The sequence below is a fragment of the Panicum virgatum genome, chromosome 5N (genome assembly GCF_016808335.1).
Source record: "Panicum virgatum strain AP13 chromosome 5N, P.virgatum_v5, whole genome shotgun sequence".
In the NCBI taxonomy this organism is placed as follows: domain Eukaryota; kingdom Viridiplantae; phylum Streptophyta; class Magnoliopsida; order Poales; family Poaceae; genus Panicum; species Panicum virgatum.
The window spans coordinates 45,915,237-45,938,810 of record NC_053149.1 but is presented as its reverse complement, the minus strand read 5'-3'; the positions used below and the strand labels follow the sequence as shown (position 1 = coordinate 45,938,810).

The 23,574-nt window shown below is 45.6% G+C and overlaps 1 protein-coding gene across 1 annotated transcript; it reads right to left on the bottom strand.

Annotated features, from left to right (window-relative positions):
- Positions 1 to 1,457: 1,457 nt before the first annotated feature.
- Positions 1,458 to 10,745, bottom strand: LOC120673013 (SCY1-like protein 2). Its single transcript, XM_039953689.1, has 14 exons — positions 10,095 to 10,745; positions 9,218 to 9,322; positions 8,546 to 8,656; positions 6,594 to 6,776; positions 6,293 to 6,419; positions 6,136 to 6,197; positions 5,817 to 5,903; positions 5,236 to 5,322; positions 4,771 to 4,884; positions 4,465 to 4,593; positions 4,248 to 4,310; positions 3,402 to 3,563; positions 3,177 to 3,295; positions 1,458 to 3,104 (listed from the first exon to the last, which is right to left on the bottom strand). The coding sequence occupies exons 1-14, from the start codon at positions 10,584 to 10,586 to the stop codon at positions 2,045 to 2,047; spliced, it is 2,901 nt and encodes a 966-aa protein (XP_039809623.1). The 5' UTR covers positions 10,587 to 10,745; the 3' UTR covers positions 1,458 to 2,044.
- Between the last annotated feature and the right edge of the window lie 12,829 nt (positions 10,746 to 23,574).

Sequence of the window (23,574 nt, the reverse complement as noted above, 5' to 3'; positions counted from 1 at the left end):
AGTGTCAAAATAATCCATTCATAATACAAAAAATTCTATAATATACTCATTTCATTAATTCATTCACGAATAAAAAAATCAACTATCCATAATATGGTCATATATACAAGTACATCACATGAAGTATCTACACTCATTCTAAAAATTTCTACTATCCATATACTCATCTAAATCTAAAAGAAAATTACACCTACATATGCAATCTAGCTAGCTAAATGTCCAAGAAATGAGCTAGCTACACATTTTCTCTATTTCTAAAGTATGAAATGAGCTATACAAGCCAAGGAAGAAGAGAAAAACAAGCCCCAAACCTTTAGAGCAGATGGATGGACGGGGAATCAAAGATCTTCACAAATGTGGTGAAGAAATGAGCAAGAACTCCTCTATCCCGAGCCAAGAACAGCAAGAAAACAAGTGAGCTGAATGGCTCGAGCGGGGGGAGAGGGAAGGGGATAAGGGGCGCAAGGCCTTTTGTCCCGGTTGGAGACACCAACCGGGACAAAATGGGAGCCTTTTGTCCCGGTTGGTGGTTCCAACCGGGACAAAAGGCTACGCGGGCCTTTTGTCCCGGTTGGAACCCCCAACCGGGACAAAAGGCTCCCATTTTGTCCCGGTTGGTGTCTCCAACCGGGACAAAAGGCCCCCGTCCCCCGCTGGCCCGGCTAGCCGTTGGACCCGGGACAAAAGCCATCTATTGTCCCGAGCCCAAAGGCTGCCGGGACAAATGGCCAAGAACAAAGGTCTGTTTTGTAGTAGTGATTACGTCCATTCCTCCGTACGTCGCCTTTGCAGCAGCGCGGCATTATTCCTGATCTGGAGCCACGGCTGCTGCGTGCACGCCCGCGCGGCGTTGGTTTCCGGATATGATCAATAAATGGCCGCATCAAGCAACGCATCCCACTTGCCGGGCCCCTGCCAGGCGAAGACTTGCAAGAGACACGAGACACATCATGAGCAGCGGAGCGAGGATATAGCTAGATAGCTCCAAGAACATGGCCATCCCATGGCGGCCATGATCGATGAGAGAGGGAGACTGTACCAGTGTCCCTGTAGGCTTCTGACCTCCGATTCGTACTGCAGTATAGTGAGTGAAGGCCAGCTCGCCATGCATTCAATCCCTGAGCCATTGATCCCCTAGTGCCCATCGAACTGAAACATTCCTGCCGTCCGACGAGAAATACATTCATCATGCTTGCGCTCTGCGCGGTAGTGGCACACAGGCCTGCGGCCTCTACTGCAGCAAATTCGAAATGCTCGATCGGCGGTGCATGGATGGGTCACAACTTACAAGAGCTGGATCCAGTTCCGTACAAGGTCAGCATCAAAGAATGGGGGCGGGCACAAGAATCCAACCAGGGATAGCTTTTTGTCTGCAATACCAAAGATATCAGACTCGAAAAAAAAAAAGGCAACAGGGGCCAATTCTGGTTAATCAGCTAGGAATGGTAAGGAGAAAGGGACAAACATGAAGATCGACTTTACACAATTGTGGGGTACAATAACAAATGTGGTTTTATCAACGACAGTGAATCCAAACAACATCGGACCAGAATTGCTAACAGCCTTAGTTTGAGCACTACACAGCATGGGCCCCTTTACACAACAAATGAATTATATCAAGCTGGGCAGTGTGGAGTACACATGAGCAGGGTTCATCTATAAGGCCCATTAAACATGGTGGTACACTAAGCATTCAAAACTTCATATCCCAGATAAACATGTCTGACTATATTCACCAACTCTACAAGCTACAGCCGAGTTTTGGACAGAGATATACACAACAACATTTCTTGTCTCACCAATATGGAGATGGCTTCCAGGCTGAAATAAAAACCCCATGCAAGAGAAAATGTAAACTCTGCAAGATCCCGAAGCAGCTTTCTTCGGACCATAAACCAAGGCCGTCCACCCAGCTTCGAACTGGCAAGAGAATACACTTTCACCACATGCATGACCAAGAACTGTATCATGCTCAGCATCCAAAAGGTTTGAAGATGTACACATTGACATTTGGGAAAGGAAGGACAAAGGTGATCCTCTCTTACTAAAGTAAATCAAGTATAGGTTGTTGTCCTGATGAAGAGTTGGAATGAGGGGGCCGTGATGCTCGCGAGAGTGCTGACTGTCCTTGATTTCTACCACGGCCTCTTCCAACAGCAGCAGATGGAGGAGGGGCAAGCCTGGGTGGGCCATGAGCAGCATTGTTGGTAGTCATGGACAGTGATCCAAAATCAGATTTTGGCTGCATCATGCTCTGGCCTGCACTGGAACTACTTGGATTTGAGAGACCTGTGCTCAGTCCTCCAATTGGATTTCCGAACCCTAGACCTGTGTTGCCCTGGTTCAAATAGCTGCCAGTTGAGTTCATGCCCATTAGATTGGACGTGTTGGACCAGCTCATCTGGTTGCTTTTCATTTGCCCTAGAGAATTTCCACTGCCACTAAACCCTATGTTTCCTGAGCTAAATCCAGAAGCATTTTGATTTGTGTTTGGCCGATGCCCATTTGCTGAAATGCTGGTAGCACTGCTAGGTTTTGGTGGCCAATCAGCAAAAGGATCAATATCATCAAGCCCATCACTAGACAGCCTTCCGGAATCATTCTCCTTGTTAACAGACAAGGGTGCATTGAAGTCAGATGATGAGCTGCTACGAGGAGGCCACTCAATGTCAACAGGAACACATGAGCCAGAAGTTTGAGGTCCTGAACTGGGTGCAAGAGATTGCAGTGATGGAAGTGGTTGTGTAGGTGGGATTGTAGCTGCTGTAACCTGTGAAACTAATGATGGCTGCTTTGTTTGAGTGCTGAAATCAAAAGGGAGTGCTGTGGGTTGCTTTGTTTGAGTACTGAAGTCAAAAGGGTCCGCTGACGGTTGCTTTGTTTGCGCACTAGAATCAACAGAGAGAGATGGAGCACTGGTTTTCTTACTAGGACCCCAGTCTTCATCCCATGCAGGGGTGCTCTTTGCAGCTGGTATTTGTGCAGGTTGACCCACCCCTCCTGACATAGGGTCAGAGTGAATCCCATTTGCCAATGAAGGTGATGCTTTTACCTCTGCGTGCCCATTATCTGTGATGGTCACACCTCGCTTCTCTTCAATCTTGCTGTAAAAGTATGTAGTGTTTTAGTTGACATGCATATGGGAGGAAGTGATGTAGGATATAATTAAATAATACCTTGTGATATCCTTTACAAATAGCATGTACTTGGCAAATTGTTGTACATTCAGTTGATGTGCTGTGAGCAATGGGAAGATGAGAGGAATCACATATTCGGCAGCAAACTCAACACCACTCTGGATAAATGACAAAGAAGTTAAATTGAGTATTACTGCAACGTAAAATTGGCTTGGAAAAAGGCCTACAAATAAGCTACAGTAACATTGTGTGTAAAGAACTAACTTGTTTATAGATTGCGTTTGCAACACCAAGTGTGCACATTAGAGTCGGCGCAGAATGGTCAACAGCTGTGCAACGCCGAACAGTCTCCAAGATTCCCAGTATACCTTCTTTGTCCAAGGATGGCACAAGATCTCCTAAACAGCGTAAGGCATTTACACGCACCTATATTTGCAGGAGCAGATAAGAACATAAGCAAAATAAAAAGAATATGAGACAGTACGAAGTACAGAATGATGTAGTATTTCCTGAAAGTGATGAGGCAGGATTACCCAAGAAAGCAGCAAATATTTGCAAAACGATGGGTAGATAAGAAAAAGAGACCAACAAAATGATAGAACTCTAAATGTCAATCTTGATAAGCAAAAATGAATTAGAACTACGGTCAACTGAACATTAGCATACATAGGAAATACTATATGTTGCTAATATTACTTCAGAAAACCAAAATGTCAAGAACAACAAATTTATTACAACACCTATTATGCAGCATTACTAAAGTTAGGGCACTGGCCATCAATAACATATCCAGTCTAAGCTGCATGAAGAAGCTCATAATTACATACGAAAACCATGTATTCAATGTTCAGGGTTCTATTCTTCTCCTTTCTTGTGTGAGACTGCTAGAACATAAATGAGGCTGCAGTTTTTCCAATTTGTAATAGTGTTATTGCCATATTCTAATGCTCACATGATTGAAGATAATAAGTACACTGCTAAATTTAGTAGACTAAATTGTATACACACATACCGCAGCTACTGTACTTATTCCCATATTCTAATGCTCACATGATTGAAGATAATAAGTACACTGCTAAATTTAGTAGACTAAATTGTATACACACATACCGCAGCTACTGTAGTCTTTAGAGCTAATCCATGTACACGTGGAAGGACAGCCTGTTTTACTAGCTGCAAGAAAAAGTAATCATTAAATGAATGCATAATATGCATGCTAACATGCTGCAATCCATGCAGCAAGTCAGAAACCATCTTCTGCTCATGATGGAAAGAAAAACAAAATTGAATGATTAATCTTTGTTTTAGCAAATTATTTGAGGGTAACCTTGATGTCAAGTTGACGAGACAGTGGCACTGTTCGACGCAGAACTTCTTCTTGTAGCCGGGGATCATTGTCATCAAAAGCTCGGACCAGCATTGGAAGAACATGTGATATCAAATGTTCCTGGGTGGCCTGCAGAAGTCAAAAATAATCTGGTCATAAAACACAATAAAAAAAATCCAATGACTAAACTACATGTTAGTAAATATCTTTTTTTTTTTGGCTTTAGATCACCATTCTGTTCAGTCATATAGATAGCCCAACGGAATAATAGAATCACTAGATATTTCATAAAGTAACCCTGCTTACCTTGTTAATAATGAGATCCGCATGCTTCACAAGCAAAAGAAGTGTTTCGCCTGATGCTGAAGTAAACACTGGAACAAGTGCAGGCAGTGTTGAAAGCTCAAAATCACCTTTGTCCTGTAAAAGAGAAGAAATTAACGGATTTTCAGAATGTTCAGATGCATCTAAGAAAAGATCACCACATAACATATAACATAATGCATTTTGCTTTCTGAAACCCTATGTAAAGAAAGGAGATGATGGTAAAGTGCACCTAAAATAATTCAGTTACAGTGAGTTCTGTTGATCTTGAAGCAAGAATGATATTTTCACGTGTAGTTATAACTCTACTAAAGTGACATGCATATTTTCATGACAAGTAATAGAAAGATAAGCAGCTACTAAGATGGGAGTTCATACTATTTTTTGAAGTAAAAGATTCTATTTGCGTATTAACAAAGGGTATAAATGAGAAATAGCAGAAATAACCTGAGATTCTGCTATTGTCAGAACCATGGGCAAAATCATTGGCTGCATAACCATGTTGCGTAGCTCAGCACAAAGTGGGGGAAGGACCTGTTGTAAAGTGTGAGTCAGATTTGAAATAACAAATTGATCAACTATTAGCAAGGTCATTTTCTTTTTCTGGACAAAAAGTTTCGAAGGCACAAGAAAAAACAGAAGTACGACATTCAAATTGGGCAAGGGTCAACTAAAGAAGTGATTAGTTTTGTAATGAATGTAGTTAAGAAGTAATTGAGGTTTGTGGATTCTTTTTCATTATTGCAATAAGGGAAGTAACCAGCACTGCAAGTTCCAAACATTTGTTAAGCATAACAGAGAGAAACTTTAAGCTCCAAAGGAAGGAAACTTGAAAATTGTACAAGGACACAAAATAGAACAGGATAAGTTATCCAATTTATTTGAACATGTGCAGGTTCCACTAGATTCTGTGAAGCATAACATTGTATAAGCAATAATGCTCACATTTAGGACATAGTACACATTAAGTGAGTAAGTAGTATTGGTTGGAAGAAGATAGAGAGAATGAATTGAAGTATGGAACATACTTTATATCGAAGAACTCGGGAATCAAAATCCTTCCACATATCTGATAATGCCTTCAAAAACTCTGTCTTCTGCATATTATCTCTCTCCTGAAAGGAATGTTGCCTTAAAAATAAGAACCATCTCGAGGCACCAAATTGTTTTGTCGTCTCATTAAACAAATAGCAGTCTAGCAGGCAGTGCTCTTGCTGCTATCTTGGCAGGTAGAACTAAAGAAATCTAGTCAAAGTATTCTCAAGCAAAGAAGCAAGTATTCTCACAATGAAACATAGCCTATGCATTATTCTAGGAAAATAAACCAAAGGAATAACAAATACATACAAGCAAATGGTCGAGGAAGCGAAGCGCGCGCAGCCTCGTATCATTCCGGAAGAAAGAAGAGCCTATAAAAAAGGTAGTATTCAAGAGCATTTCATGAAACTATGAAGAAAACTCCATCAGTACGCCCGTAAATGAGGAAGAGGAAGGCGAAACACACCGGTAAAGGCCATAGCACTAGGGCGTGATACCACATCCATTGATAGCATCCTTTGCAAATCCGACACCAAATCAGAAGGGATATTAGAAAAGGCTTCGCTTGTTAAATACGTCAAGGCATTCATGTACTGCAAGAATAGGAGGAGACATCAGCATAAGTCGTGCAGAATGCAGATGCAACCTGAACCGATGGTAACATGCAAAATCGAAGGGAAGCATAACTCCAGCTGTTTACACCATTGATGCTAAAAGAATAAAGTTTATATTGGCATAATGTCATTCATCTGGATTTGAACACATACCATTTTAACATTGCTATGGCAGTCCAGAAGTGGTCTTCGAGCAATCAGGTGGTAAGCCAGACATCCAAAGCTAAACATGTCACAAGCAGAGCCAACTTTAGAATCTCCACTTCGGACCAATTCCGGTGCAGTGTAATTCAACGATGGTTGAAGAGGTAAAGCTGTATCCTCAACGTCATAGTCCTAGAAAGAAACGAGAAGATAAATTGGTAACAGTTCAGAACATCAGCATGCTAAAACTTCAGTTCAGAAAAACAGGTTTGATAAGTCACTCATCGGAGAGTGCCAGAAAAAAAAAGTGACCAATGGATATAATTAAATGAAAAAACACTTGAAGTGAGGAGTATTTTTTATAACAATTAACACAAGTTCCGAACTTCCGATCCACATCATATATGTCGTTACATAGCCCAGTAATAACAAGCTACACACAATTACCACATATAACACTAGCGATATATGTTTGAAAAGTAATACAGAAAATATCATCTCATGTCTGGAACATAGTCACAGAATTCGGGGTCGATCCCGCGTTCCGTGACCCGGGTTTGTCGCCCCAATTCGCGGGTCGGGGACGACATGGGTCGACGTTCCGATTCGTGGTGGGTCGCCGCCCCGTCGCCGCACAGGTTCAGGTGGGGCGAGTCCCAAAACTACATGGGTCGCCGCCCCAATTTGATGGATCCCGTCCCAACTAAAATGGATCTCGCTTCATTGTTTTCGCAGGGTCTCAATCTCAATTCTCAAACGGGATGAGATGCAAATGAAGATGGAAGGCTTACGGAAAAGCTGGAGTCGTAGTCCTCCCGTCCTCCGCCACCACCACCGCGGCGGCCGCCCTCGCCTGCATCGGTTCCCCGACAGGAACAACGACGGTGGCGGGCCGTCCATTCCCTGCCGGCGCCGCGACGCGGCGCGGCCGCTGCAGCGGACATGGCGCCCTCCGCGACATCTCGTGACCCCTGGTGACGAGCCGCCGGCCGTATTGCTGCGAAGCGCAGAGTCCCCGCCAGGGATCTCGTGGACGGCGGACGGCTCCTCTGCTTTGACTGCGGAGCTTTGATTTTTTTTTAATTACTCTCTTTTCTCTCGTATGAAGGAGGCGGACTTATCATGCTGGTCTCTGTAGTCTGTATCTGTATGTACCTATTATTTTTTTGGAAAAATTTTGCTACCGTGGCCGGAGATTTCCCTCCATATCTCCCCAATTACCATTTATTCCTTCCATGATTCATTCCCTAATACGTTAAAAAAAACAGAGATTGTGAAGAGAGTATCAGACTATTTGTTGGTTTCGAATTTTTCTTAATTGGATTGTGTGATGTGATTTATCTTTTATATTATATAATTGAATTCCTATCGATCCAAAATACATTGGATCACGACCCTACACTATATCTATCGTTCCGGGGTCATCGATCCAAATTAATTAGGGTCACGACCCTCGACTCTTAGGACCGTCCCAGGGTCATCGACCCATTAGCCACGGATTCACATACCAAAATTCGGGTTCTCGTTCCAAAGGGGTATACCCCCCTCGTACCACAATTTTACAAAGTCTCGACCCTGTTCCTCGACCCGTTCGACCCGAGAACTTTGTGACTATGGTCTGGAAGAAACTCCATGCCTGAAAATATGTATCGCACAGAACTATGGAGCAATTTAGAAGTTAATTAGTCAAGAGAAATCATTATAATCTTTAGTGGAATATTTCTGTTGCAGGCTTAAAGCTCTAAAGGGAGGATACCGATTATTTAGTACAAATGAAATATGGTAAAATAAATATTGAATTAAAAGTCACCAAAATGACAAGCTGATCTTTAGTGGAATATTTCTGTTGCAGGCTTAAAGCTCTAAAGGGAGGATACAGATTATTTAGTACAAATGAAATAAAATAAATATTGAATTGAAAGTCACCAAAATGACAAGCTGAATGTAGATTACTTACTAACCGAATAATGGAATTGTGGTGATGAAGTCAAACCTCCTGTAGCTTGGTCAATCGAAAGAGCAAAACCAAACCCACCAAGCTTCCAAGATCCGCTAGAAGTTATAAAAACTGTCTGTAAAAGAATCAAGATTATTACAGTGCACTCGCATACAACTTAAAAGAGATAAAGTTGCCATAATGAAAAGCAGCACATAATATCAAACTAATTAGGTACTATCTCAATCCATCCCTCCATTTTGAAATACGTAGGACAAACCAATTAGTTGAAACAAACTAGCTTGTCCTAAATGTCATATATTTAAAAGCAGTGCGAGTATATTGGATTCCATGTGGTATTACACCATCAGTTCCAAAAGTAACATACATTAATTGGTTCCGTATAAAGGAGAACAATGTGAACAAACCAATTTGCAATTTGATAGAACAAAGAGTTTGAGTTTTTTCAGCAACTAAGTGCAAGTAAAAAAATGCATCATATTATACAGCAAGCCTAAATCACAGAATGCCCTTAGAAACATCAAGGGGGACTTGGCGGTAAAGCAGAATAACTACATTAAAATGACAAGAGAGCACCAAAACTACAGGATTGCAATGGGCATACGACAGAGAAAATCAATTATCAATAACAGAAAAGGAACAAGCAGAAAACTATAAGCTCAAGGATGGTGATGACCTCGGGCGATATAGCTCGGTGGGCAAGATGGGCATTGTTGTGAAGAAAATCTAACGTCTCTGCAACCTGCAGCAGTCCATGTTTAATCTCAAGTAGCCCCATTTCCTAAAACATAAGAAGAAATTAGCAAACAGCAGTCCATGATTGCGCTTTGGATATCCAAACAATTGTCATGACTAGTGAAACATTCTACACTGAAATACAAGGAATACAAAATCTAGAAGTACCAATAGCCACTTGTATAACCTGACAAGTTCCAATCCAGAGAGATACCAGATAGTAAGATACAAGTTTTACAGTCGAAACCGCAAGAATCTCACAGTCAACCTCTCATTTGAAAAGATTCTTATTATTCTCTGAAGTCCTATACCAAATAAACTCGGAAGATTTTTAAGATCATTGAACTATAAGTTAGGAAGTAGCAAAACTATGCAATTCCCCGAAAGCATTGTAAAACTTGATACACTGACCCAACAAGTATGCTATTTTTCTAGGAAGGTTCGTTGCAAAATTTTACATTACACCCATTTGGCGGATTTTCTGGATGCAACACTGCTAAATGCTGCATTAGGATCGTAAATGGTATTTCCTTAATTCGCACCTTTCTAATTCTATGATATTAGCTAATCAATAATGGGATGAACAGCTCAAATTAGTTGCCATCACTGGTTTTACAATCACATACCAACACTAATCACCTTAACTTCCTAGGCAGTATCAAGTGCAGCAGTAAGGGTTTACTAAGAAACCATGAGCAAGCTACTACACTTCAGTATGTAGCCTTCATATCAGCAAATTAATTGCCTAAGATCGATGCTACATCGTACATATACAGACAAGCAAAATCGAATAGAAACACGATAGGTCAAAATCGTACCATTCCCTTGAGGTCCTTGGGAACCTTGCCGACATTGTCAAGGCACCCGAGCGCGTTGGATACGGAGGCGAAGACGGGCTCGGTGGCCATGGCCATGGCGGCCTTGGTCTCGTCGAGCGCCTGCACGACGTGGAGCACGCCCGGGTGGCGCAGGCGCACGAGCCGCGCCGCGTCGGCGCGGACTAGGTCGAGGAAGGCGTCCTCGGCGGCCTTGGACAGCCCCGCCCGCGCCCGCGCCTCGGCGAGCGCGCGCTTGTCGAGCACCCAGACGGAGACGACCGGGTAGGGCGCCGAGGGGGCGCCGTCCCGCGGCCGCGCCGTGTAGATCCGCCACGCGAGCCCGGGGCCGCCGGACCCGGCCTGGTCCAGCAGCTCGTAGTCCTGCAGCGGGCGCGGGCCCGTCACCTCCTGCACCGTCGTCGACACCGTCTTCTCGATCACCGCCGACGCCTTGGCCAGCGCCTGCGTCAGGGTCTTCATGTTGAGCGCCATCGCCCCCCGCCGCCGCCGCTGCCGCTGCCTCCGGCGAGATCTGGAGGCCCCGGCCGCGGTGGTGGATTTCCTCGGGGAGGAGGGGGGCTCGCCTGATCGGTCGGTGGCTGCGCGTGTTTGGTAATTTACGGTAGTTTTTGCCTCTTTTTTTCTGCGAATTTCTTTAATCGTCTTTTTTAGGGGAAGGGAGTCGTGCCCAGGGTTTAATTTATCGACCGGACGGGCCAAACCGCCGGGGTCCGGTACCGGTATACCGGTCCGGTTTGGCCAGAAACCGGTCGAAGTCAAATTTGAATTCAAAAATCTCAGTTCAACTGGTTCGTACCGGTATACCGGCCGGTTAGACCGGTTTACCGACCGGTTTGGCCGGTATATCAGTGATTTAAAGAAATTTTCCGACGGTTAAAAAATAGATTCCGGTGTGAAATAAAAGGAAATTTCGGCATGAGCTATACAAATATTAATATAAATGACCACATCAAAGTAACAATTTATAATCATGCATACAAATACAATAGTAATAAACGTGCATATATAAATACGGAGTCATATACTTATACACATGAAATAAAAGTTCAACGTATGAATGGGAAGACCCCCATTTGGGACACGGATTGGTATTCGGCGGTGGACATCAAAGTGATACCTCGCACTCTAAGCAGCTCAGCCTTTTAGTGTTGCTAAGTTTGGCCCGTCCACGTTGATGTTGTCTGCCATTCCTGAAATAACATAGTGTAAAAATGGGAGTCTTCTCATTCGTACACCCACCTCGTCGGTGGCTGCATGCTGATGTCAGGAATGGGGTAGTGAAAAGAGTGACTGGAATCGCTATAGGAGGAAGAAGAGTACTGTGGAGTGTCGTTGTCCGTCGGTCCACCTGTTTTCCTCTGCGATTGCGGTGCTCCATGGTCGGTGTCCTGAGTAGCATGTGTGAACTGAGTCTCCCCTGCAATCAACCATATATCATAATTAGTAGTTCATACTCATAGTCAGAAATATGTGTGCATTTATATGTGCAATGTATACCTGTGAAACGAACACCACGAGCACCACCACTACCACCAGCAGCACCACCAGCACCAGTACCACTACCACCAGCACCAGCACCAGCACCACCACCAGCATCAGCACCGTCACTATCATCATCATCATCGGCCGAGCTGCTATCCTTGGACTCCTGATACGGAGGACTACGCTCACCTTCGCCATCATCAGTCTCGGTGTCGCTGCTCACTGGTTTTGCCGTTCCTTTGCCTTTTCGACGCTTCGGGTGACCCTTCGTAGGTCCATTCTGCAACTTCCTCTTCTCTAGGTGAGTGTCACCCACATTTTTACGTGCCCAATCGCTGATGGAATCATCCCCGTAGCCTCACGTAGATCTGACACGTTTATTTGATCTCTGACAATATGGGACAAGAGAGGGATGTCGCCGTCATCGTCATCCTCGTCCAGAACTGGTGCCCGGTTAGATCTACCATATTACATCCATTCCTGCACCGGATTATTCTCATCATAGAAAGAAAGATGGGCCAGCTGGTCAATAAAATCACCTTCACGCATCGGTGGGCCGGAGACCTCCTCAAGTCGGAGACGAAGGTTGTAGTTGACATAGACAAGCTTGTTAAGTTTTTTGTGCGACAACCGATTGCAAACCTTTGTATACAGCAAGGCAAAAGTACTCCAGTTCCGCTCGCATCCACTGGACGAACAACATTGTGAAACAAACCTCATGGCAAGGTACTGCAGTTTTGGAGTGCTTGATCCGAACATCATCTACCAAGACGCTGCATGTGAAACCGAATATGTAAGCAATATATTTGAATAGAGAAAACAACAATGTCGTACGGAGTAACTCTTACATGGGGATGTCTTTGGGTCAATCGCCATCCGTATTGCTATTTCACTGTCATACTCGCCAACCTTCCGCCGAAATACGTCAAACTCCTGCAATGCCTGCACGGCGCTCTAGAGATCCGTCATGCGCTGAAATGTATCCTTGAGTCTACGAAATATTTGTTGAGTTGGATTCATCGTATATGCATACCTCGGATTTAGGACAGCAGCTGCAAAATATAAATCACTTGAAATAAGCATCAGACCAATAAAGCTTAAAAATAGATGACTCATGTGTGCTTACCTGGACCCACATACGTGCCTATGAACACATCACCTAACCTCTCGTCCACCACCTGAATATACTCCTTCAGTGTGGAAACATTTGTTCCAAAAAAAAGACCGCAACTCCTGTTTCATAGTCTGGTAGGCCATCACGACTTCGCAAATATTCGGCTTCTTGTCCTGATCAGCGAAGCGGAGAAACTTGTATATTGGTTGAACCGTGTCGATGATATATTTTAATGCATCCCACCACTCCATACTTGCAAAACTTGCATGAGTAAATCTATCATCTTCAGTATTCGCCCATTTGCTGTGTTGGAACTCAGTAGATGCCATCCATTGCATGAAACGATCACGTTTCCGATAGATGCTTTCTAAGAACATGTAGTTGGTTGCAAATCGAGTGGCATTCCACTTGACCAACTCACCACCGATTGCGTCCCTCATCATTGTATTCAACTGACCATGACTGTGTAATCAATTTGAAATTCGCTTACACTACTTGATCATAACACCATGTTCAGGCCTTCGAGCTATATCCTTCAACATCAAATTGACGGTGTGTGCTAGACAAGTTGTCCAAGCTATGTGTTCATACATCTCACTTAGTAGTTGCTTGCATGCTTTCTTGTAGTTCGAGACGTTGTCGGTGACTACGTGCACGACATTCTCCGGTCCAATCTCTTCTACCACCTTTCGAATCTCCTGCAAATAAAAACATATTGTTTAGTGACATATCAAAACATAGTCAATGTGAATGGAACATGTATAGAGACTACCTTGAACAAATATGCAGCATCTTGAGTTCTTCCACTCACAACAATAGACTTATGGAACCACATGACCCATTGTAATATATCAAAAAGTTGATGACACTCATCCTCGTCGGGCCAGTCCATGAATCACACATCAACGTGACGCCAAATAAAGACCAGTCTTTCTGAAACTTTACGTACCTCGTTTTCAAGTCTTGCTCGTTCTGATCAAGATACTTGCCATCAATATCCTGTCCAGTGGGTGATGCGATACCTTCACCTGCAACCATATGAAAATCATCAGATACAAGAATATAAGCTCATAGGTGTTATTCCAATGAAAAGAAACTTACCCCACTTCTGTGTCTCCCTGACCGCGCTGACAAAGTATGGACTGTCAGCCTGTCTTTTCGGTACTCCTGCAATATGGAAAACTTTGACCAAGCTTTACCAATAGCTTCCTTTGTATTCTTACCCTTCTGCGTCCAAGAGTCTGTATCAATTCTTGGTTGCGTCATTCCTCTTCTCCCACCAGCTGCCAAATTATAGTCCTCCACCACAGGACTCTCCCTCTGCGAAGTGGACCTTCAAAACATCATCTGCATAACATTCTCCCCCGTCGAACCACTACCCCCTCCACGCTCATATGCACCTCCTCTCTGTTCCACCCCCCGTCGGAACTCTGCTTCCGCTCTTGATAGATCCATGGTACGCTGCACCTGAGCCTCCTCATCTTCTTCATCACCGGGATAGTTTCCCTCCGCCCGGTCAGCAGTTGCCTTCTTTGCCCTATCAATCTAACGCTGAAAGAAGTCCCGCACATCAGGTGGCACATTTCTGCAATGGACCACCTCTGCCCCGCGCCCAGCCAAATGTTGTTTCAATCTAGTCGCACCACCTCCTCCTTTCTGCGTACGACAATAGTTGCATCGCCATCCGGGATAAAGATTTTCACCGTGTTCCCATACAACATCTCTGCCTGCTATTGTCTATCTACATACATGGACAACAAAAACATAGCTGTCTTGTCCTGCGTCATCCATCCTTTGGGTCACCTACTGCATCATCATGTTTGGACCTGCACATGACTCAAGGTAGATGCTTAGTAGCGTGCCCACGGGTCCCAAATCCTATTGGCTGTGATCCTTTGAGATAAACAGCTAGGCTCAGTGAACGAAGCTCAAGAGGCCGGTCTATAGGTTAAAAGAAAGTCCGGACCTCCAGGTTCCCAGTCCTAGGTACTACGGCACTCATTCACAGGAGGTGGTGCGTGCAGGTTTAGGGTACGGAACCAGGCTAAGCGGCTACACGGCTCCAGACCTCCCCGGAGAATGAGTGCGCTTTCCTGAACATGCAGGTTCCCAGGGGTTCGAACCCCTCTCTTCCATGAGGGGTCTCGAGCTAAGTCACTAGCTAGCCAGCTCAATTCGGACCACAATCACCGTACAAGAGTAAGAAGTCATGTGGGGGTTAGCACAAACAGAATGCGTAGATTGAAATTGGAATATAACATTCTTAGAGGCGAACTGAGAATAAACTTTTCCTTTATAACTAGATGTAGATGAGATGTGCGATGTAAGCCAGAACACGGGTTTATGAGGCCGGAGCTGTCCGGACCTCCGGGCCCCCAGTCTTAGTTACTACGGTACTTGCCCTAGGGAGGTAGAGCATGCAGGCTTAGGGTACGGAACCAGGCTAAGCGGCTACACGGCTCCGGACCTCCCCGGAGGGTGAGTACGCTTCCCTGAACCTGGTTCGCAGAGGTCTGGACCCCTCCACGGGGGAGGCTCACCGGACCGGACCACACGGAAGTACTACCTAGTTACAAAGGAAAATGTTTTATTCTCTGCTGGGCCTCTAAGGTTAGGACTTACAGAGATGTAGAGTCGGGGGTGCGACCGGAGTCGGCTTAACGTCGGAGAGAGCCACTAGAGTCGGCTTAGTGCGACCGGAGTCGACGTTCCACCGGAGCGGGGTTGGTGCGACCAGAGTCGGCTTTCCGCCGGAGCGGGCTTGGTGCGACCGGAATCGGCTTTCCGCCGGAGCGGGCTTGGTGCGACCGGAGTCGGCTTTCCGCCGGAGCGGGCTTGGTGCGACCGGAGTCGGCTTTCCGCCGGAGCGGGCTTCCTCACATGAGTGAGGTATGCTACGAGCTGGGATTTGTTGAAGCTGTGCTCCCCCTAGATCTGCTTGATGACGAGTTGGGAGAGCATGACCCGCTGTCGCCATCCTGCTGACGCGGGCGCTTGCCGCGCGAGTTCTGGCCCCCGGGCGCTCGCCACCTGCTTGATGACGAGCTGGGAGAGCATGACCCGCTGTCGCCATCCTGTTGACGCGGGCGCTTGCCACGCAAGTTCTAGCCCCCCGGGCGCTCGCCGCCTGAAACATGGTGATGCGGAGCCGATGATCAAGCGAAAGCCAAGCAGCCCCTACCTGGCGCGCCAAAATGTCGTGGCGTGGAAAAATCACAGTCGGGTGGCGGAATGCACCCGCCTAATCCTAAGTGTAGGATGTGCTTAAGGGCAGTCAAGGAATGCTCGATCTAGAGGCGTAAGAATACAGAAGCACACAAGGATTTAGAGTGGTTCGGGCCGCCGGAGCGTAATACCCTACGTCCACTGTGTGATGTATTGTCTGAGCTTGTGTGCAAGCTGGGGGAGGAGCTATGCCAGTCTCTGCATGTGTGAAAACTTGTGGAACCTCGTGTCTGTGTGAACCCCCCTTTCTACCGTGCGTGCTCTCCCTTTTATAAGCCCAAGGGGAGCAGTACACTGAACGGGACCCCGACAGGTGGGCCCGACGATGTATTATAAATTACACTTTGGCCTTCAATGCCTCAGATCCGGAGATCTTGTCGTCGGCTTCCGTGCGTAGCTTCTGACCAGGGATGGTCTCGAGCTGTCCTGTCGGAGTAGAGTCTAGCCTCTGGGGCCGAGCGTCGAGGTCATGATGAAGCGTTGAACTACTGACTCAGTTCGCTGTAGCAGCGTGCACTGTTGCTCCAGTTAGTAGCTGATCATCATGACTCGTCGCCCACGCGCGCGGCGCTGAGACACTGCTGCGTGCCTTGGTAACAGACGAGCCGCCTCGGTAACTGGCGATCCACAGTGTGGACTGACAAAAGCTGCCCCGTGCCCAGCGGCAGCAGAGCACGCCTCAACCACTCGCACTTAATGCGGTTGGGTGAGGGAGCTTCCAGCGGAAGGCTTGCGCCCGCACCCGCGTCTGCGTGACATGTGGCGGCTCCGGACCCCTCTCGAGCAGATAGCTGAGCCAAGAGCTCACGGGGGTCCGGATAGGCATGTGGAGGTCCTGGACCCATCTGCGGGAGTCCGGATGGCACGTGGAGGTCCCGGACCCACCTGCGGGGGTCCGGGTCCGCGGCCACAAGTGCTGAGCATTTTCACCTCTGGGACACGTGGTGACACCGGACCTGTCCTCGAGCGGGAAGCGGGTCTTGGACCGTTGGTCCGGTGAGATGGAGTCGGACCCCAGGGGTCCGGCTGCTCAGCTCCTTAGGGCGTAGTTACGGATAACTACGCGAGTCTTGGCACAGTAGGAGTGGGTACCCCAGTTGCAGGGTACCGACACTTTTTTTATTTAACTTCTAAATTCTGCCAACTATACTAAATGAACGATTTTTTGAAAAAAATTGACACCATTAGATTCGTCGCATCTTGAAGTATTTTTAGAATTATTTTGAGAATTTTTCATTTTTTTGAATTCAATTTTGAATTTGGGCCGATTTGATACCGGACCAAACCGGAACTGGTCCGGACCGGTAACCGGTCAAACCGGACCGGTTCCCACCGGTTTTGTAAACCCTGGGACTCGTGCCATCTGCCATGCGAGACGCGAGAGGAGGATGCTTCGTCGCGAAGGGATGGGATGGGGATCGTTGGTTCGATCTCGGTCGTTGGTTCGGCCGGATGGACGGCTGTGATGCGGCGTATGGATGATGATGTCGAGGTAGGTGAGGTGACGGTGTCCTTAGTCCGGTCGGGAGCTTGGTCAATTTAAGTGATTATTAATTGATTCATTACAGCATGACTTTTAACTCTCAGGTACAGAACTCCTGCAGCGAAGGATAAGGATGGGCTTACATGACATGAGATGTGAAATGCTAAACTGCAACCATGTTCTCCATTTTGATTCTAAAGTAATGGCATTGCTCTGATCCTTATGCCAATTTATCATTGTAGGGATGAGACTTGAGAGGCCATTGCTAGTCGCCTAGTCTCAGATTTGACGATGGTGAAAATGTAGCAAGAAATTCCATGAAATATGCTGAGCTAAAATTCTTACAAGATCAGATGCATCTCTGCACCTTAGTAGTTATTGTTTATGGAGATCGTGAGCTAGACTCTATACATATCTACTCTAGATTTGCCGACAGTTGATCGTACCCATTTTCCAACCTCAACAGACGTCAAAAAACGAATAAAGAGACTGTCAAGTAGATAGATCTGTAAAGAGAAAATTAAGGAGATAGCGATGAGGCATGACTAGTATTTTTAAAAACAATTTGCTAATATTGCTTTAATTATACAATTAACAAATAATTGTTTGTGCACTGAATTAAGTTAGCTCCTCGCGAAGGAGTTGAGAGAGACGTGAGGAGGACATAAACAACACCAAAACATGACACAATGGGGCGACATAGCCCTACTGCAGATGGTGAGATCTTAAACCAGGCTTTAGAAAACTCTGTTTACTTGAAAAATGGCCTAAATCATGTCTTACACAGTGGTGAAGCTAGAGAAAATTGAAGGAGGTGCACTAGCCTTGTGGATGTATGGAGTTGAGCTTCCTGTGGAGAGTGCATATATGGTGATTTTTTTTTACAAAAATTCGTAGGTGCATAGGCACCCCTAGTTTCTACATAGCTCCACCCCCTAATTTTGTAGGGCATGTTTAATTGAAAGGCCCCAACACAGACCTGAACCAGATTGTCCATCAGATCAAGTGAAAGTCTAAATAGGTATTTAGATCATATAAGAATGTGTCATCTTTTATTTACGAGCGTGGGATTAGTGTTATTGTAGCAATTTAGCGTCTGATTAAGGCCTAATTAAGTTCATTAGATTCGTCTCGCGATTTACATGCAGCAGTCGCAATGTGTTTTTTATTTCGTCTAAATTTAAGTCTCCATATAGGTGCCGGAAAAAAATTTGATTTTTGATTTTTGCAACTAAACAGGGCCCAGGAGAAGAAATTATTGCTGCTGTTGCACGCGGATCAAAGGAGCGCCCCCCGCGGTGCGTTTCTTTTTTCACAATTTGAGGATCTTTGTTGCGTGCACACGGAGAAGGCTACCAGGATTTCTTCAGATTTCTGCTGAACGTACACAGAGGTGTACACAGGCTGCAGGTTATTTCTGGAGTTATAGTTAAATACCTAGATTATTTACTACAGATTATTTTCCTAGTTATTTCTTCTCAATGGCTGCTAGATTGAGGTGTGCTGCAACAAGTTTTATTCCGAAGGTTTCCCGTTGATTGTGCTCTCCGTTTAGAAATTTTGATACATGGATTTTTCTATTGGATCTGTTTGTGCACCACAAGAATATACCGAGGGAGTTTATTTCAAGCAACCGAGTAACACACAATTGAGTTTCTTTTCATGCCGGTTGATTCATTCATATCCATCTTATTCTGATCTATGGATTATGCCAAGCATGCAGATTTATGCCTTCTTCGATTGATGGTATGTTTTATCATTGTTCCTTGGTGCAAGTATTATTGGTGCTATTTAGTAGACCGTTATGATGCCATTATGTCATTTTGGAGAGATCACATTTTTGGGAGAGTATTATTTTTGATATATGATTTCCGCTGCTGAGACATATTGAATTCTTGAGGAGATATTGGGATATGTTATTGGATCACTTTGAGTTAATCCTTTGTTGATGTTTTGACAACATCGATCTTGTCAGCCTAGTGGTTTCTTTTACTCCTATATGGAGTTGGTTAATTGAAAGTGAAGATTTTGCTCTGAATTAAGTTCGAGGTGGAGGATTTCAAGTGCAAAAGAGGAGGTTTGTTTGACTAGATACTACAGTGTTATGTATTGCGGGAGCAGTACTTTTATTGCTGTCTTTGCTTGTCCAGAGGGGTCTAGTACAAAGTTGCTGCATAGATAACTACAATGTTTTTGTACTGGATTTCAGTACGTTTGTTGTTCAAGGCGGAGACGCCCGCTCATGACTGCACTATTGCAGGGGTCTATTGTAGAGGTTTATACTCCGTTAATTGCACATTTATGCCTACATCTCAACTGTGTTTGAATGGAGCAGTTATTGACCATGTCATGGAATTTAGTTTCTTATTCACTCGGCATTTTATTGTACGTGATACACACGTGAAACTTGCTCATGCAAGAGCGTTTTGCTGAGTCTTGTGTTCCCGATGGAGCATATACTATTCAATGAGATGAGTTCTTCACTGGATATTTGTTCAATACCACAGTTGATGTTGCGACTTTATGTCGTTTGAGGATTGAGCATTATTATCACTTGCATTTGAGGTCAGCTGCACAGACTCAGACTTTTGCTGGGGTTATGAACTTGTTGAAGACCCAGATTGTTCGTCTGCTTTGTTGATAGCTGTGCGTTTGGACCTATTGGATATTTGCTCAATTTTGCTTCATATGAAGTGTTAGGAGAATACTTAAGTGATCTTACTCATTGATTAGGCCGATGGACATTGGCATTCAAGATTTTGATAATGGAGATTTATTATTCGTCTACACAAGGGAATTTGGCTCAAGGTGGAGATTGTTATATTGTGATCCAAATTCTGGAGGGAGATTGTTGGAATTTGGGTTTGGTCCATTGAGTATTCAGTTATTCCAAATAAATCTCAAAGGCTCATGTGGTGCAAACTTTTAATCTCACATTGCTAGTGGAAGTTGAGGAGACCATGTGACTCTCATATATATATATATATATATATATATATATATATATATATATATATATATATATATATATATATATATATATATATATATAAGCCCTATGTAGACGGCAGGGAAAGACATCGTAGATGAGCCATATATCATCCCTGCTTGTAAATTCTCCTCAATAGTGATTGTCTTCCGTGGTTTTTTTTTCCCGCAAGGGTTTTTCCACGTAAAAATCGTGTCTCGTGTTCGATCTTGTTTTCGCATTATTTGCTAACATTATACTCTCTCCATCTTCAAATATGAGTCGATCGTCATTTATTCGAGGATCGAGGTAATATGTTGTTGATTTTCATTGTATAGCCATTAACCACTTAACGGTTAAAGTGCTGCCCATTGTGGGTCAAATCACTTTTGATATTTTGAAAAAGGAGGGTGTGTGCATTGGCTTTATGCTGATCAAGACTACGAATCACACGCTGCAAACGTGGGGCTGCGAAGGTCAACAGTTTGATCAGTAAGCCGCGTATATACGGTCCAAATCCAATCACGCATGCTTAAACCAACATGTTGAGCCGTCTTACCCGCGCACCCATCTTAACATATCATCTGGATCATCCAGACGCAGTTCAGGACGACCTGAGATGGATCTCGCTTGCTTGCTCCCCGCAACTGTGAATGCAACCGCAGGCGATAAAAAGCTCGATAAAACCACCCTCGGCATCGTCCCTCCAACCGGCCCAAGAAACCGAGCAGTTTCTTTTCTTGGACGAAATGAGATCCCTTGGTGGATGGAACCCGGCCCGGTGCACGCCAGTCACCCGCTCGCATTATACCCCTCTGCCGCCGAGATCATCCAGGCCTCCAGGCTCCAGCTAGCTGCGCCCGCGCGAGAGGTTGCCTGCAAGTCTGAGCATGCGCGGCAGCACACAAAACAAAAAGGGGCCTAGCCGGATGCATCATCCGAGCATCGAGCAAACGCGCACCTGCCATGCATTTTCATGGCACGGCCCGCAGCAGAGCAGGCGAAAAATGCTGGGCGCAGTAGCTGGCGGGGCAGTCGGCAAGCCACCGTGCGTTTCAACAAGGCGCGGTTGTTGCTTGCGGCGCCGTGCACTGCACCGTTCTTGCTCGACCGGTCGTCTTGCATGTACCAAATGTTATGGTCTCCTGGCAACACACGCCTCTGAGAAAGGCCATGTTTAGATCCGACTCCGTAAACCCCGTAAATGCAAAAAAAAAACATTATTTCGACACATACATGGAGTATTAAATGAAGTCTATTTACAAAACTTTTTGCATGGATGGGCTGTAAATCGCGAGACGAATCTAATGAGCCTACTTAATCCATGATTTACAACAGTGATGCTACAGTAATCATCCGCTAATTATTGATTAATCATGGATTAATTAGCATCATTAGATTCGTCTCGCGATTTACAACCCATCTGTGCAAAAAGTTTTATAAATAGACTTCATTTAGTACTTCAAATTAGTAAGATTTCTTTGCAAATTTTTTTTGCAACGGAACTAAACACGGCCAAATCCACTCCAGGCTCCAGCTGAACAATGCACTACTGGTAACAGTTTGTTCAAAGCTGAAAAGGCAAGCATCTGATTTCTTGCGGTACCTGGTGAGATAGAACATCAAACGAAATGCACGCAATGCGTCTGCTGTGATGACTATCCGATCGATCTCTGATATCTCTCTTGAAGAAAAATCTCTGACCTATCTCACTGTCACTGGAGTTGGAGTATCAGAGATTCTTCAGGCTGTACGTCGGTCAGGAGCTCAGGATCTCTGCCGCCCGCGGGGGCGGTCGGTGCGGCGCTTGACCAGGTGTACGTTTTAGGAAACAAAGCAAGCAGCAGCAGACAAGAGAAGCCAATTCGATTTGCAGGGGCCGTGCATGTACTTGTACATCTCCTCCGGTCTCTGTTCTCTTTTTTGAACGAAATGCTCACATGCATGATGAGTTGACGATGCTGCATATGGCTGCGGGGTGCAGCGCCCTTCCTCGGATCAGATGGAGACCGACCTGTACACGCCGATCGCGGATCGCCCGATCCAGAACCAAGGACGTACTACAAGGTGAAGATGCCTCTTAGCATGATACTGAACCAACGACGAGCAATGACGCTACTAGCTGATTCGTTTGCGAATGCGGTGGTTCAAAACAGGATGGGTCATGCTACAAGCAATGGCTGGATTTGCTGGTTGCTCCGCGCCAACTGATCAAACTGGGGTTTACTCCTCAACGGACAGGTCTCCTGCCGGCTCATTTCAAAAAAAAAAAAATGAATTGCACTTAGCTCAGACATTCTCCACATTTGGATAGGTCAAGAAACTGCGTCAAGCGGTTGCAACTCACAAATCTGTTCTCCAACAAGATACAAGGCAATGTGCAAAGGTAGAAATGAAGTGGTAGGGGAACTAGAAAGCGTGCATGAATCCTCTGCTCGTGTCCTTAATTTGGTCACAGTATGTACGGCTGGCTGCATCATGCCGCCACAGGTAGCGAGGCCAAAACCCCAACCAACCATGGTGCGCGAGGTGACGAGGCGGCGCCCGGTCAATGGTGCAGGTCATCCGAAACGCCTTGGCGCGCTTCACCTGTGCTGGGCTCACGCTTCCCCTCCCCCCTGCCCTGCCTAGTCCCTAGCACGCTGCTTGCTTGCTTGCTTTTGCTGCGGCGGTTACCACCCACACCCAGCAGCAGCACCAGGCTGCGACGACTGCGATGATGTTGTTTTGCCGTCCTCTCAAGCCACGAGCCAGGGACGCGGAGCGCGCCAGCGACCGCCCTCTAGCTACGAGGAATAGAAGCACCCCGCGGGCCGTTACTTACTGCTGCGTTAGGTGACCCGACCCGTGGATCCGCCGCCGGGTCCCGGTCCGACGACGGGCGCGCCAGGTGGCCGCGGCTTGGTTGGACGACCGCGGTCGATCAGACCCGGGTTCCGCAAGTTTTTCGACCGTGTAGATTTCAGGCTGGCGTAGTTCGAACAACTCCGAAACATCGGCTGCGTGGTGATCTGATCGTCACCGTTGATATGCTGGGTAGGGGAAAAATCTTTGGTTCACGCTGAGAGAGAATTAGAAGCTGGTTTCCATGACCTCTTTTTTTTTTGGAGAGTAGTAGTACCAGACCGATGGAGCAAGGGAGGTCACGATGACGCCACGAGTGTCAACCCCAGCTAACTTTCCCCCA

Excerpts from the sequence above, each read along its gene's own strand:
- LOC120673013 (XM_039953689.1), bottom strand. The coding sequence starts at position 10,586 with ATGGCGCTCAACATGAAGACCCTGACGCAGGCGCTGGCCAAGGCGTCG. Across the intron at positions 9,323-10,094 it reads CCAAGGACCTCAAGGGAATG|GAAATGGGGCTACTTGAGAT; the intron begins GTACGATTTTGA and ends CTTATGTTTTAG. Across the intron at positions 8,657-9,217 it reads ACCGAGCTATATCGCCCGAG|ACAGTTTTTATAACTTCTAG; the intron begins GTCATCACCATC and ends ATTCTTTTACAG.